The sequence below is a fragment of the Barbatula barbatula genome, assembly GCF_947034865.1.
Source record: "Barbatula barbatula genome assembly, chromosome: 17".
NCBI lineage: Eukaryota > Metazoa > Chordata > Actinopteri > Cypriniformes > Nemacheilidae > Barbatula > Barbatula barbatula.
The window spans coordinates 4,266,601-4,281,434 of NC_136780.1; the positions used below are offsets into that span (position 1 = coordinate 4,266,601).

A 14,834-nucleotide genomic window follows, 5' to 3' on the forward strand; every position below is an offset into this window, starting at 1 on the left:
ACCTTAAATCGTGTACACACATTGCATTAAATCTACAACAAATGATAATATTTGTTTTAGCCATGTCATATGACCCCTGTAAGTCTTCAATGCAAAATCTGATCCACAGCTCTACACTAAAAAAAGGTTCTATATAGCACTATAAGTGGTTCTTTGCTTTTAGTCCAACATAGAACCATATCTTGGTGCTTCAGTGGTTGCATATAAAGAACCTGTTAAGCCACTGTATGGTTTTACAGCGGTTATAGCACCTCAGTCATCCCAAAGAACCACTGAATAACCAAAATATGTATATATCTATTTTTGTAAGAGTGTATTGGTAAAGATGTTATTTGTTTGTCTTTAGGACAGTCAAAGTATAAAATACCTCTGTAACCTGAACAGGACTGTGTTTCACTGATACCTGATTGATCAAAAATCTGTCATCATTGTAGTCAAAGAAACATGAAACTTGGCCACTGAATAACAAATTGGAGCACAGAATGTCAAAATTCAAAATAACTTTTATTCTAAATTTTGTTTTATACTTAAGGTTTAGTATAAAAAAAGTTAAGTGCACCACAATATTCATTGGAGTTCATTTTCCCAAGTAGCAAACTGGACCTTGAATCCACGATGCTGCAGTATGCAACCATTACAACCCATCACAACCTTTGATCTTATATATAGGGAAAGCAAAACAAAATGGTTCCCTGAACTGTAGTACCCCACAAAAACTAAAACCATCCATGGCTGTCATGATATTGAGGCTCAAGAAAAGCAGTGTATCTGCTAAGTAGCATATACACAAACCAAACCGTGGCATATGCCATGATAAAATGCTCTGCTAAGACTGAAACAGATCTTGAGTTCTGAAAGCTTTGCCCTCTCATGTATTTGCCTCATGTTTTTTTTTAAATGACAGGTATGGGAAAAACATCAATGAAATTGTATAATGTTTAAGGAATGGCTTTAAAGTCAGGTAAGCTAAATTCTTAACAATTTTTAAATTGAATAAAAACCTACATAAACACACAGAAAATAATCACAGAAAATGATATTAATGGTGGTAAGGCAACCATTTTTTGTTTAATAATCATCACAATTGCATTGACTGATGAAGAAAGGGTTTCTTCCTTATTTACAAAGACACAAACAACCTAAATGATGTCTATGTTGCTTTGTTTGTTTCCATAAGGGCAAAACCTTTAGAACTGACGTCGGATACCCAGTGATGCACCTGATACACATAGAAATCCTAAAAATGTGCCGTATTGAGCAGGCAGGCATAAAATGACATTTTTTTGTTCAATCATAAAATGTATATGGGGTAATAACAAACATAACGCCATGCTAGTGACTATTAAGAAAAAAAGCATCTCTAAGCATTTCACTGTTATCTAGTAAAATATGCAGCATTGAAGTCACATCTAGCACAAGGTAACTGCTACAGAAGTCATATGTTTTAGTGTCAAACAAAAACAGCCGTTTTGAAGATCATTAAACAGTAAGAGGAGAAATAAACATTTCTGGAATTATGAGACAAAACTGTGGTTTAAAAATTGCTAGTGGAATTAGAGCATTTTTGCAAGCAAGTTTTATTTTTCGTCTAATCATTTTCAGTAAAACTGAGGTTGGATTATAAAGGGAGGCAAACTTTGTACCCAGACATTGAGACATAAATAGCAGGATATTTTAGCCATAATTTCCCCTCCGAACACCAGCTGTTGTATGAATACGCTACTTCCCACGCTGCTTTGAAAAAACTGCATCACTAACTCTACATTTTATAGCATTTGTACAAAAAAAACAAAATCAAAATTGACAGTGCACATATACCATTTTTAATACTTCTAAAAACCGTAATCCTTTATTGAGAACAAAACTAAAAAGTGCATGCAGAAACATCAAGACACAACTAGGCAACATTTGATTTTTTTCAGTTTCAAATAAACACCCCTACAAAATGCAGTCACAGCTGGAATTTGCTCTGCCAGGTGTACAATACCTGCAAAGGAATCACCTTCACCTACATATGATATGTTTATGAATAAACCTGTGTGCAGATGCTGTAAGTGAAGCAAAAAAGCATCTAGTGCATTCTAGTCGAGATCTTTGGTACAAGCAGCTCCCCGAAACAAAACTAGCAAAATTGCTTGATGTGCCAAAGTGTAAAATACTGAAAATAAATGGTGACCTCTTGACCTCTGTAAACAACGTTACCTGTATTGACAAAGCTAAGGTTTGTGTAAGAACGACACACATACCTGTGAAGAAGGAAGCTGTCTGACACATAAGCTAACTAAAGGAAACGGCTATATATGTACAGCTCTGGGTATCCGACTTGAAGGGGTAAATATTGACTAAAAAAAGCAACTCATCTGAACCACGTGTTTAGTTTGTCTTGTTCACTCTCTCTCTTGTTTTACTGCATTTAGATTCATTCATATGTAAATTTCTTTGCTTTTAAATAACGGTGCGCAATTCAATTTTGGCACCTGATAACATATATATGAGCTCGCCCAAAGGTACAATACTCCGCCATTGTTAAAGTTTGTAAACACATCTTTCTCCTTGATTTGCAGAGCTTAGTCCCTTATTTTAGATATCTGACTATTCCTTAATTAAGATATTATAATCTGGGTGTAAACATTCAGGTTATGATATTTTAATTGTATGAATAAGAGGCAGCGTGCTAAGTTTCAAGTGCATATCTACTTCAGATAGAGGATTTAACAATTCTTGGCATCAGAAAAACTGGCTCAAGAAGAAAAGGTGAACATAAAAAACTTCAGTAGCCAAATAAAGCTGTAAAATGGTACATTAATGCCAATAAAGCTGAAAATGAGTTGTGTCCTCCCCCCGAAAAAGTCACGAAAAATCTACACCAGCAACTATCGCACATTTTAAAAACAGGTATAATTGTGAATACAAAATAATTGTGTCATACATTATATAATTGTGCAAATACACAATTATATAAATGGCGGAGTACTGTACCTTGAGTAAGGGGTTCTAACATATTACATTCCATTAGGTTTAATCAGTATTGTGGCTTAGCCAAGCTGCCTCAGGGGAGGCAGGGTAAGGGAGGTAAAGGATTGGGAACTTAGAAGGAGGGCTTCGGTTCAAGCCCATGGTGATGCTCACTGTTACCAGATAGTGTAACCCCCACCGGAGCCCATGAAGAAGTTGCCCTTGCGTTGCGTCATCACCACATTTGCACCTTGCATGGCTGCCATTTGAGCTGCATTAGGCATGTGTCCAGGTGGTGCAGGCTTGAATATAAACGCAAACGTGTCAACAAAACGGTTACATTTTAAGCAAAAAACAAACATCCGGATTACTTTCCGAACACAAAAGCCATCATTGGAATACTCACAGGAATGGAATTAGTGGTGCCAGGCCCGAAGCGAGCTCCAGCATCGTATCCACTTTCCACCATCACTGTAGAACCATGAGGGTACATGGGTCCCATGGGATAGTATGCCATTGGGACGCCAGAGGCCATTGCCCCCATTGGAACAGACTGAGCCATGGGCATGTACATCTGAGTTCCTGGGTATGCTGAGGTCATTTGGGGGATGTGCCCAGGGGCTTGGGGAGGAGCCATATACCTAGGCTGATAAACCTGTGAGAAGGGAACAATTTGACTAAGTAACTTGCAGAAAACATATTTTAAACATTATGAATTGGATAATCGGCACACAAAGCTGTCATAGAATTCTTAAAAATGCACATTCTGTATAAATAATCAATGTCACGTATTTGCAACTGTATACAGGCCGAAGTTCCACTATAAGAATATTACAGTAGAAGATTTGCTTTTTCCTATTAATGTTATTGAAAACGTTTTTACTTATTGAACGATCTTGATCTTTATCTTTAAAGATAGCAGAATTCGTATTTTCATTTTTCTTTTAAGAACACAAACCTGTTGTAAAATCACCCCAGTGCAGGGCCCCTTTACAGACTTTAATGCTTTTCTTTAAGAAATATTGCACCGAAGCATAAGGTTCAGATTATGTTGTTTATGACACCATCATATTAGCTACAATATCTTTGGACTATTTTACGGCTATAATGGCATTTTCTGTTCGAGAGGCGGCCCTCATAAGACAACAGATGACCCATCGATTTAAAACCTGCTGCAGTTGTTCCTTGTGTTAAACTCTTTTATGCATATTACATAATTGTAAATATACTGTGGTTAAAGAAAGAGGACAAAATGTCCTATATACAGAACATATTCACTATTTGTAGTCACCTCAGAGTATGGAGGAGGGGCATCTGGATATGGAGACACCTGAGGCTGGACTTGCATAGCAGGTGGGTAAACAGGTGCTGTGCTCTGCTGAGGGTAAACAGCTTGTTGTGGATATGAACCTTAACCAATAAAAAAAGACATAAGACAAAAAGGGTTAAAATATACTCTAAAATCTGAATATTACACAGATGTTCTGTAAAGTAAAATACTGTATATAGAGAAAATAGGTAACGTTAGGTAGGAACGATATTTTGAAAGCGCAACCACAAGACAAAGACCGGGTTTAATTGACAGCTAACAGGGCAAATAGCAAATGCCACAGAATGGATTGAAAAAATTATAATAAAAACAAAAATATGTAACGATTAACCAGATGATGTACGCGATTTAACGTGTCTCGCTCGCCTAATGTTTAATGAGGTCACCTCTACGATCACGTCATCGCGCTGTAGCAACCAAAGCTAGCCCCCCTTACCTGTATTCCCTTAGAAAACATCGCCCAGCAGTGGAAAATAACACATTTTGCCGTTAAAATGTAAAGTTTTCCATCAAGACGTAATCAATGACAGATGTCTGAGACAAAATGAATACGCGTTCGGTATGTAAACTCGTTTGTTATGTAAGTCATTTACGCTTGCTAAGTCTATTGGTAGTTGCTAGGAAGAGGCTAACCAAAATAGCAGAACAGCGGAGCTGACCGCAAATTTACCTTTGTTGTTCATTTTTCTTGACTATAGATAAAACAGCCCACGGGACGAGAATTTCAACAGGTCGAGTCCTTTGTTTATATGACAGTAAATTAAAGATTTACACAGATTTCCTCGTCCTTTTTTTACTCGTTACTTCCTTGTTTTCGTCTATCCTTTGAGTATCTGTGATGGGTGGAGCTACGTCATTAGCCGTCACATTGTCTTGTTAAAGGAAACTCATGACTAACATTGCACCGAAACGAAAGTGAACTTATTTTATAATACCGTACAAATGATTTGACGTTGTCTGGCTTTACTTGTGTATACTGGAATGTGCTTTATTAGATCCGCCATGTTTTTTTATATACAACTACGTTCATTATATGTATAGCACTTTTAAATGTCATTTGCTCCTGTGTAAACACGATTTAGGGACAAAGGGGCCGACACAAGCATTGACACAGTGAATTATATTGATAACATCATTTATGACTGCATGTCAATTATTTGTTATATATATATATATATATATATTGCTTACTACTCAAATCTGTTACAATTATTAGTATTGCATAGTTGTTAAATACATTAAATAGTATTTATTTTTAATATAAATCCTTTATATCCTCCTAAATCTTAGTCTGCACTCTTGAAAAACTTAAGCAGCATTGTATAAACAGACCCACCAAGCCAATTGATTTGTTACGCAAAGTTGTTAAAATCACAGTTTGCAGGTCGGATGCTTTTCAGTTTAGCTCTGTCAAAGAAAGTAAATCAACACAACTTTTACGTGCCTGTATTCCCACACAGTTCGTGCATTTCCAATCTAAATGTTAAATAAAAACGGTTCTCTAATGGTAGGGCTCTGTACTGGACGTGAGCCTAATTACAGATTCGTCTGTATTCAGGCACCCCAGTTCCTCCTGAGCTCCATGGCAATATGCTACTAATGCATGCAAATGGAGGTGTTTGCCAGCTGGCTTGGCAACAGACAGGAAAGATGGAGAGTGTGTGCTGATCTCTTTCATAAAAGCTGTTTATTACAAAAAAGATGTCTTATAAATCAAATACGAGACTCGATGCCTCTAACATTGCTGAGGGACAACATAGCAATTTATATGCATGAAGTGGTCTACATGTACCTAGTAGTGTCCTTTAAAAAAAGCAATCGACACGACAGGATTTTTGTTTATATATGAATTTTATTTTTATTTTAGATTATATATTACACACACAAAGCATGCTTCGCCTAGAATAACGTCTGATCAATGCATGTCAACTACAATACAACTATTAATATTATTTTGCCACAGTTTACACTATAATAACATGACAGTGTGACTGGTGAACAACTGCAGTGCACACGTTACTGTCTCTTTAAGTCGGCCATCGCTTGTGTTCTGTCGAGCCAGCGCCATTTTTTCAACGCGAGACTCGGCCTGCATAAATTATGTTCATGACGTAGTGCAAAAGAGCAAATTTGTGTTAATTTTGGGGTACATTTCCGTAGATACCGGTTCTCTTTAGGTAATAAGGTGCACATACCTCACTGGCACAACAGTTAACAAAAATACGTCATTAAACGTGTAGGAAAAGAGCAGCAGCGCTCTCCCGAGCCTCCTTATCAATGCAAATAGCTCTTTTGTGTGCATCCGTATCGCGCGCCTGCAAGCTGTGAGATGAATTTTTAATTATGCATGTTTAAAACAAACTGTGGCAAAGCTCGCCGAAGGAGAAGAAACCAAGAAAACAGCCCACCTTTCACCGGGTAAGTCGTAAATATGATCACAGTTTGAGCGTGTTTGTGCATGCACGCAGGACGAACTGGGAGAAATCGGAATGAGTTTTTGGTTAATATGCAATGGTCTTAATTAGCATAATTTATATATTTATGATAAAGAGAAAGGAAATACATCAAATACCGTCCCGAGGCATGGCATATTGCGTGCGACGAGTGAGATCAGCAGATGAACTATGTGTCCCGTGGGGAGAGTTTTATTCACGCATTGAAGATTTGGATGGCGTTGAACCTGCGGAAGTAAATTTGACCAGATCGAGCATTTGTAGCCGTGCTTCAGAACCGCTTGTCCCCAATGACATTTTGTGACCAGAACACGTGCGAGAACTTATGCTCGAGTCACGAAAGCGACACGGCTCGTTTGTAAAAGGGTCGCGGCCCATAAAGGCCTGATGTGGAAATGTCCTAACATACGTATCCCTGCGTTAGGCTTGCATAATGCCCTATTGTTTTAGGCTCGTATGAAGCAATGCATCTTAATTTGTATTTACACAATTTTGAAAATGGGGGCTGAATTATGGAATCAGGGTGATGTGACGGAATGATAAGAACTGGATTCATGACCATGAACGACCAGGGTCTGAGTTTTGAGTTGACAGGTGTGTAAACAACGTCATATAGTTGTCTACGTCATATGTAATCAATTAGTCAATCAGTTATGGTGTCTGAGTCGTGTTATAGTGAATTCACAGTTTCGATGAACAGTGTTAACATATATTTTAATTCTCTATTTTTGTATATGCTTCTTATGTAAGTGAATAAACATATATTTCAACATTATTTGTCCTTCAGAGATTGCTTTCAAATGCAATAATAAGTGTCCGCTGTATGTAATTGACACACATTTGTTCTCCAACCATTGACAATGGGAAAATCTATACGGTTTGAAATGAAGCCCCAGAAGTTGATCAGCAAACAGAATCTAAAATGATATTAAGATGTATTTTATACGTCTTGAGGAACTTTGGAAAAGCAACAAAACAAATATTTGTTTCCATTGCCATGTAATGCAACAGATTTTCAACTAAAAAGTTTCCCCAAATTTGTTTGATTTGACAAAGTATTGTTTCAATATATAATTTTTTTAAATAACACATTTCTGTTTATTGAAGAAAACGTCACATTTAATTTTATACATCAAAATTTTATATAATATTTTTACATTTTAATGGCTATATAATAAGATTTAACACCGTGCCTACACCAGCACGATGTGACACGACGGTGAACAACAGAGACTTATTGGACACATTATAATTCTGTCCACACTGGATGCGGTGCAGGGCAACGCGACAAACCCATTAAAACAAGCCATGTGTCGCTGCATCCGCATCCAATGTGGAGAAAATTATAATGGGTTCTAATGAGCCTCTGTTTTTTTCTGTCGTATCGCATCGTGCCAATCGCGTCTGGTGTCGGTAAGGTGCAACAGTGACCCCGAGCTTGCCAATTTGATACTCTGCTTTCCATTCGGTGAATGAACCGTTTAGGTTCTAAGACTCTTTCGGATGACCTGCGTGTTTCTTTCAGGTGATACTGTGGCGCTGTATCACAATGCAGAATCATTGATCATTGTGGAACAAAGACATCACCATGGACACCGAGGATCTCCCAGCAAACAATGCTCCTCTTACTGTCAATGAACAGGTAATATTAACGAATACACACGGATGTATAATCTCTTTCTTACATAAAGATTACACGTGACTGTTTCATCACATCATGTCCAGCCATCACACCTCTAAGTGAGCCTCATTCCCCCTGTTTGTTGAAAGCATTGCTAAAGCTAGTGGCTCTTGTTTGTTGGCTGATCTCATGTCACCTGTGTGTCTTTGTTTGGTTGATTCTTTGTGTCCTAATGTGTGCTTGGCATCTCTGTTCTCTTTAGCCATTCACTGTCTGACAGCAGAAGTATTTTCTCAGATTTTAGGTTCCTGCACTTTGAAATTCCCGGCACAAGACGACCAGGTACGCACCCTCTCCTGCATCTGTAGGCCCAATGCTCTCTGTGGCGAGCCTTAATCTCTGCCTGTGCCTCTCTCTGTCCTTTTCTCCTGTGATGTTTCTCTGATCTCAACTGAAATCCAAGTTAGAAACATTAACGAAAGAAGGCCTTTGCAATCTATTCAGGTTGAGCAAATACTTCAGGAGTCTTGTGCTATATACAGTACACAGCAGAATTCAGATGGACCTGTAAGGGAACGTTCTGTGCTGCTTTTTTCAAACTGCATCTGTCATTCGCATATAATTGGTTATTGTTATTATTTATTCATGTTTCAGGACCATTTTTTGGCCACCTTAAAATAACGTCCTCAGGACGTTGCAGGGAGGTTATTTTCAAATAAACCAAAAAGGCTGCCACTGATTTAAATATAGTTTTATAGGAAAAATACAGTAAAAACCTTGTATACACATGTCATGTGGCGGCTTCCATGAACATTTTAGAATGATGTCACAAAAAACTCTAAAATGTTTGAACCCAACATGTCTTATAGACACGAAGCCCATTTTAGTTTGAACAAAAGGGTGGGAAGAACATAACTAGTCTAATACTTTCTTCAGAAAACTTAATTTTAAAATAAATAAGTGCATTAAATTCATTGAAATATTCACAGTACATTTTACATACATTATGAATATTAGATTTATTACGTAGCCCTATCACTTTTCATGAGCTTTCGCTTGCTAAACTTCATCAATGCTAAAATACTACGAGAGATCAGAATACACACAGACTTGTGTAAACTCATCCATAACAGATCATGGCCCATGTTCATCTCCACGCTGTTCCCCATTACCCCACACAACAGACCCTGACACACTGTTATACCCTCCAGGTCATCGTCATGTCAGGTCAGGAGACCATCCGTGTGTTGGAGGTGGAGGTGGATACGGTCTTGTCTTCGGGGGGTGATAGGAAGGTGGAGCCAGGGGGCGAGGAAGGGTGCCCTCAGAACCTGGAAGCAGTTGAGGAGACTCCATTGGAAAGTCCAGAAAACACAACCACAGCTTGTGAGAGAATCAGAAGACTAATAAAATGAATTATAAAAATAGCAGCGTCAGTTCGGTATCATAGCAACCTGCAATCATCAAAGAGATTTTTAGATTAAGAATCACGGCAAAAGACAACAGTTTATGAGGTTGACATTAAATAAATATTCTTATTGTTGCAGTAACTGTGGACGTGTCGGCACCTGCAGCCCAGACTGTGACCCCCAAAGTCTCCATCAGTGTATCCCAGCCACAGGCCAATGTGCCCATCACTGTTCAGGCCTGCCCACAGGTGAACTCGGGTTTTAATGTCTTAAAATGTGTATCAGTTAGGTACAGTTCACCTTCTTACTTTATCTAGTTTAATATACAAAGGTTACACATGAATGAACCGTATGTGCCGTCAGATTCTGACCCAGGATAGTTTGGCCTCTCTGATGACTGGCATGCTAGCACAACAGAGTTCTCTTGGTCAGCCGCTGCTCATTCCGCTGAGCATGGCTGGATCTGTGGGGGGTCAGGGTGGTCTGGCAGTGTTCACCTTACCGACCGCTACCGTGGCCACCCTCCCTGGCCTTACTGCTGCCAGCCCTGCTGGAGGACTACTGAAGCTCCCGTTCACTGGGCTGCAAGGTATGATGCATGCATTTCATTTAAACTTGTATAGCCTGACTGGTGTTTCTACAATTAGTGGTTCATACCACCTTTGTGTTTCTCCATCAAGCTGCGACCGTGTTGAACCCTGCGCAGGCTGTGTTGCAGCCTCAGGTCTCTGCTTTGCAGTCAGTGCAGGCGGCCATGCAGCCATCGCATACAGTATCGAGCACTGCTGCATCTGCTGTGCATAAAGTGTCAGAACCCAGCATCTCGGTTGCAGCACTTCAGGCGGCAGGCCTGTCCATCAATCCAGCTATTGTGAGTAGAAAACAGCTTTTGGAGTAGAAATTGGCAAGTTTTAGAACATATTAAACTTATTTATGTGCACGCAATGTAATTGGTAATTCATTTTTATTTATGTTGGTTGTTTTCAGATAAGCGCTGCGTCTCTGGGCGCGCAGCCTCAGTTCATCAGTTCACTTACTACGACTCCCATCATCACCAATGCCATGTCTAATATGGCAGGAATCACAAGTCAGATTATTACCAACGCACAGGGCCAAGTCAGTACCGCAGCATCATCTTTCAACTACATACGTAATGACACTCGCATGCTTTTACAGCCATTTCACATTTCGTGTCTAAAACTCTAGTCGCGTCTAAATGACCCGCGTACCGGCACTCTGAAAAGATGAACTTTCCATCTCCATAACGAACTTATGCGTGCCATAAAAGACGCAAAAAATGCAAATCTCCCCTATTGTTGCTTGTTTATATGATGCTAATTTTACATAAACGTCAGGGGGCAAAATATTGTGTATTTTTACAATTACATAAAGATGCATTAAAAAGGTTGTGAAAAGGACAGTTAACCAAGATTTTTATTCTTGGGTAAACTGTCCCTTTATTTATTGCTTGAATATTGTATAAAGTGAGATTTTATCCATTCACACATGAATTTAGGGTGTATGACTGGTCACATATGAGACTCATTAGTTTCATACCCGTCTGTAGGTGATCGGAACGCTACCTCTGTTGATTAATCATGCTTCACTGGCCGGAGGTCAGGCTCAAGGTCTGCAGCTCCAAACTGTATCCCCACAGCTGTTCCTCAACCCCCAGGGTCAGATCATAGCTACTTTAGGGAACGGCCCAACAGTCACTGCCCCATCCCCTGCGTCTGTCCTCCCCAAAGCCACCGTGCCCCTGACACTCACCAAGACCACCACACAGGTATTGCAGCGTCGCTCGTTGTGGCACAACACCATAGGATAGTTCTAGTTTCTGTAATATTTGCTGTGATTGGTTCTTTAGGGTCCTGTTGGGAAAGTTACTCAGTCTAAAGTGATCATTGCTCCTCAGCCCACAGCGGGAAAAGCAGTCACGGCTCTCTCCTCTCCTGGTGCCATCGCCTGTGTGGACATGCCAACCGTGGGCCAACTTGTCAGCAGTATGTGTATTTGTTCTTGTTGTTCAATTGGTAGAGCAATGCTTTAACAGCCCAATGTCATGGGTTAGATTCCCAACAGACACACGCAATGATACAAGTATACCTTGAATTGCCTTGGATAAAAGGGACATTGGATCAATTTGCAATGTTTACAGCATTCCATTTATAGTCTTTGGTAAGTCTTAAAGGAAGGTCACCACAACTATGAAAATTGTCCTCATTTGCTGACCTTTCGTTGTCATTTGTTACTGATTTTGTTGTTTGTAGCCTTAAATTAATTTTTCTTTCAATTAGAACCGCAGTCTGGTGTAAATGAAGAAGAGGGCATTAATCTGGAGGAGATCCGTGAGTTTGCCAAAAATTTTAAGATTCGACGGCTCTCTCTGGGTCTGACACAGACTCAAGTGGGTCAGGCTCTAACTGCTACGGAGGGACCGGCCTACAGTCAGTCAGCCATCTGCAGGTGGTTATTATATCCATCTCTGTATTTTTTTCAGGTCTTTTGTCTCATTTAGGTCTGCATGGGATTGATTTTTCCATTTCACTCCCTCCAAGTTTTATTTAGCTTCCCATCCGCAGAATTTGACTTGGCTCTACTCCCCACTGTTTCCCTCCCACTCTGTCTGATGACGTCTTTTGTTTATAAATGTTGTCTTGTGTAAACATTTTCTATGACAGAGACATTTTACATTTTCAAGCTCATTTTTAAAAGAAGTGTTAACATTTTTAAATAAAAAACATAAATAACAACATAGGAGACTTTGACTGCCTACAGGACTTAAATTCAATTTAGTTCTTTATTAAAACCAACTAAACAGTCCTGTGCTGTCTCACATAAACATCTTCGCGTTCACTTTCAATGACTTTCTTTCCCCTTGTCTGAAGGTTTGAGAAGCTTGACATCACTCCAAAAAGTGCCCAGAAACTGAAACCCGTCCTGGAGCGCTGGCTGGCTGAAGCTGAGCTTTGGAATCAGAAGGGTCAGCAGAACCTGATGGAGTTTGTGGGCGGCGAACCATCCAAGAAACGTAAACGGAGAACCAGTTTCACTCCGCAGGCCATCGAGGTCCTCAACACGTACTTTGACAAAAACTCCCTTCCAACCGGGCAGGAAATCACAGAGATCGCCAAAGAGCTGAATTACGATCGAGAGGTGGTCCGTGTCTGGTTTTGTAACCGGCGGCAGACTCTTAAAAATACAAGCAAGATCAATGCGTTTCAGGCCCACTAGGATGATGGAGCAACTGAACAAACTTTCTGAAGGTTTGGTGTACAATAACTGGTTGGAATTTTTGGTGCTCATTACAAAATGACTGAATTGACTGATTTTGAGAAGAACCGACGGCTCCTGTGTGTTGGAATAATATCAAATATTATTTTTGTTGTTCTTTTTTCTTTTTGTTGTGCTGCATGCAGAGTGACTTTTTGGTGTGCCACCACAATTTTTTGATGCTAAAATGACTATTTAAGATATTGATGAAGCTGCAAAATGCTAATGTTGCTGTTTTACTTGTCATTGATGGTAAGTATTCATTCATACATGAACGAGTGAAACATATTTTTACTTTTAATATTTTGCAGAATCTTAACTTACGTTATTCTTGACAGCAGTCAATTGCTTTCGCTGTAACAATCGCAGCTCTGGGTTTTGACTAAATATGTAGGACACAAGGTTAATGAATAATTTGACAGAATTTTCCATTTCATGTGTTCATGTAGTTTTGCTGTACACAAATGTGGTTGTACATTCACAGGAGACAAACTACTGGTATTTTGTCATTTTTAACCTCCAGAAATTTCCATCCGAGGCTGTATTTTGATCTTTTATTCAATTCCTTTAAGATCAGTGCAGTACTTACATATTTAAGATGTGGTTCGGTTGAACGTCATACTGGACAAACATAGTACTCTGAATCAGACAGCATGACCCGCTATTACTATGTGGTTAAATATGTATTAAGTTTGGACTGTCATTGTCATCTATTAATTTTCATCTTTGTGTGATTTTCATTGTGGTATGTCTGTCTATTGATTTAAATAGAAAGTGTAAAATGTATTGAAGATTACGGTTACTGATATTGTAAATGTCTGATGGGTTTTATGGATGCTGTTATTTTGTTTTTGAAATAAGGAGTCTAGTTTAAAACTAAATTCAATATTAAGTGGCGCTATTCAAGAGAAAATGACATGAATACCTATATGAGGCACTTAAAAACATTGAGTATTGAAATGTATTATTGATCAAAGAGTTTTATAACATGACAAGTGTTAAAGAATATTAACAAATAATGCGAATTGTTGTAAATGCAATTGTACTCTCATTTACAATAGAACTTTGAAAGATTGTGACATTAGCAATTGTGCAGCAATATGCAGTTTATATCAACATTTTCAGAATTTGCGATGGAAAACAGTCCAGCGTGTTTTACCACGTTTTTATGTTTAAACATAAAGCTATATTGTTCTTATGGACCTTTAGTATTTATCTAATGGATTTGTAATTGGTATAATACCAGAAATTTACGGTAGAAGTGAGAAAGGGATGGTGAAATCAAACTTAAGGCTATAAACATGGATGTAATATGCTGAACATGAACAAAACGATGCCTAACAATTGTATTTACAGATTAAATTCATACTCCGTTAACCATATTTATTTTGTATCAATTGTAATGTTTGGTATTAACTTGTTATTTTAATAAATTAACACTAAACAAACACAATGTTTTTCTTTACAATTTGAAGGGACACTATTGTGGTAAGCATCTACACAAACAATAAAAAATGGACATTTTGCTATAACAGAGATTATTAATTCTCAACTTCTCTGAGAGTTTTAACTAGTTCAGTACAAAGTTATTTATTACGTACCTTATTCGTGATTTACATAAATTGTTATAAGATCAAATTTGTCCATTGAAGACTGTTGCAAACATTCAAAAAAGGTCCAAATGCAAAGAAACACGTGTAATTTCCGCAAGTTAATTAAATAAAAGAAGGCACATAATTGAATAGATATCTAAAAATAAACAAACGATTCTTTGCTGCGAGCTAGAAACGTCT

The 14,834-nt window shown here is 38.5% G+C and overlaps 2 protein-coding genes across 8 annotated transcripts; one reads left to right on the plus strand and one right to left on the minus strand.

Moving 5' to 3' along the window:
- Positions 1–486: 486 nt before the first annotated feature.
- dazap2 (DAZ associated protein 2) lies at positions 487–5,289 on the minus strand. 2 transcript variants are annotated; one of them, XR_013787835.1, is made up of 5 exons: positions 4,956–5,137; positions 4,247–4,365; positions 3,362–3,610; positions 3,007–3,257; positions 487–2,515 (listed from the first exon to the last, which is right to left on the minus strand). XR_013787835.1 is itself a non-coding variant. In XM_079477827.1 (4 exons), the coding sequence occupies exons 1-4, from the start codon at positions 4,966–4,968 to the stop codon at positions 3,132–3,134; spliced, it is 507 nt and encodes a 168-aa protein (XP_079333953.1). In that variant the 5' UTR covers positions 4,969–5,289; the 3' UTR covers positions 491–3,131. The 2 variants fall into 2 exon arrangements, 1 of the variants encoding a protein (XP_079333953.1); XM_079477827.1 differs by having other exon boundaries at positions 491–3,257; positions 4,956–5,289.
- A 1,030-nt stretch (positions 5,290–6,319) lies between these two features.
- Positions 6,320–14,482, plus strand: pou6f1 (POU class 6 homeobox 1). 6 transcript variants are annotated; one of them, XM_079477830.1, is made up of 12 exons: positions 6,330–6,703; positions 8,264–8,380; positions 8,657–8,701; positions 9,571–9,745; positions 9,907–10,016; positions 10,132–10,357; positions 10,449–10,639; positions 10,756–10,884; positions 11,336–11,554; positions 11,636–11,771; positions 12,066–12,234; positions 12,657–14,482. In XM_079477830.1, exons 2-12 carry the CDS (start codon positions 8,327–8,329, stop codon positions 13,000–13,002), a joined length of 1,800 nt encoding a protein of 599 aa, XP_079333956.1. In that variant the 5' UTR covers positions 6,330–6,703; positions 8,264–8,326; the 3' UTR covers positions 13,003–14,482. The 6 variants fall into 6 exon arrangements, with proteins under 6 accessions (XP_079333957.1, XP_079333959.1, XP_079333956.1 ...); XM_079477832.1 differs by having other exon boundaries at positions 11,684–11,771; XM_079477831.1 differs by lacking the exon at positions 8,657–8,701 and having other exon boundaries at positions 6,320–6,703.
- The last annotated feature ends 352 nt before the right edge of the window (positions 14,483–14,834 follow it).

Coding starts and splice junctions, on each gene's coding strand:
- dazap2 (XM_079477827.1), bottom strand. Junction 3,611..4,246: donor CCCCTCCTCCATACTCTGAG/GTGACTACAAAT, acceptor CCCTTCTCACAG/GTTTATCAGCCTAGGTATAT. Junction 3,258..3,361: donor GCACCACTAATTCCATTCCT/GTGAGTATTCCA, acceptor TTTATATTCAAG/CCTGCACCACCTGGACACAT.
- pou6f1 (XM_079477828.1), top strand. CDS start 8,549: ATGTCACCTGTGTGTCTTTGTTTGGTTGATTCTTTGTGTCCTAATGTG. Junction 10,017..10,131: donor CTGTTCAGGCCTGCCCACAG/GTGAACTCGGGT, acceptor ATGTGCCGTCAG/ATTCTGACCCAGGATAGTTT. Junction 10,885..11,335: donor TTACCAACGCACAGGGCCAA/GTCAGTACCGCA, acceptor ACCCGTCTGTAG/GTGATCGGAACGCTACCTCT.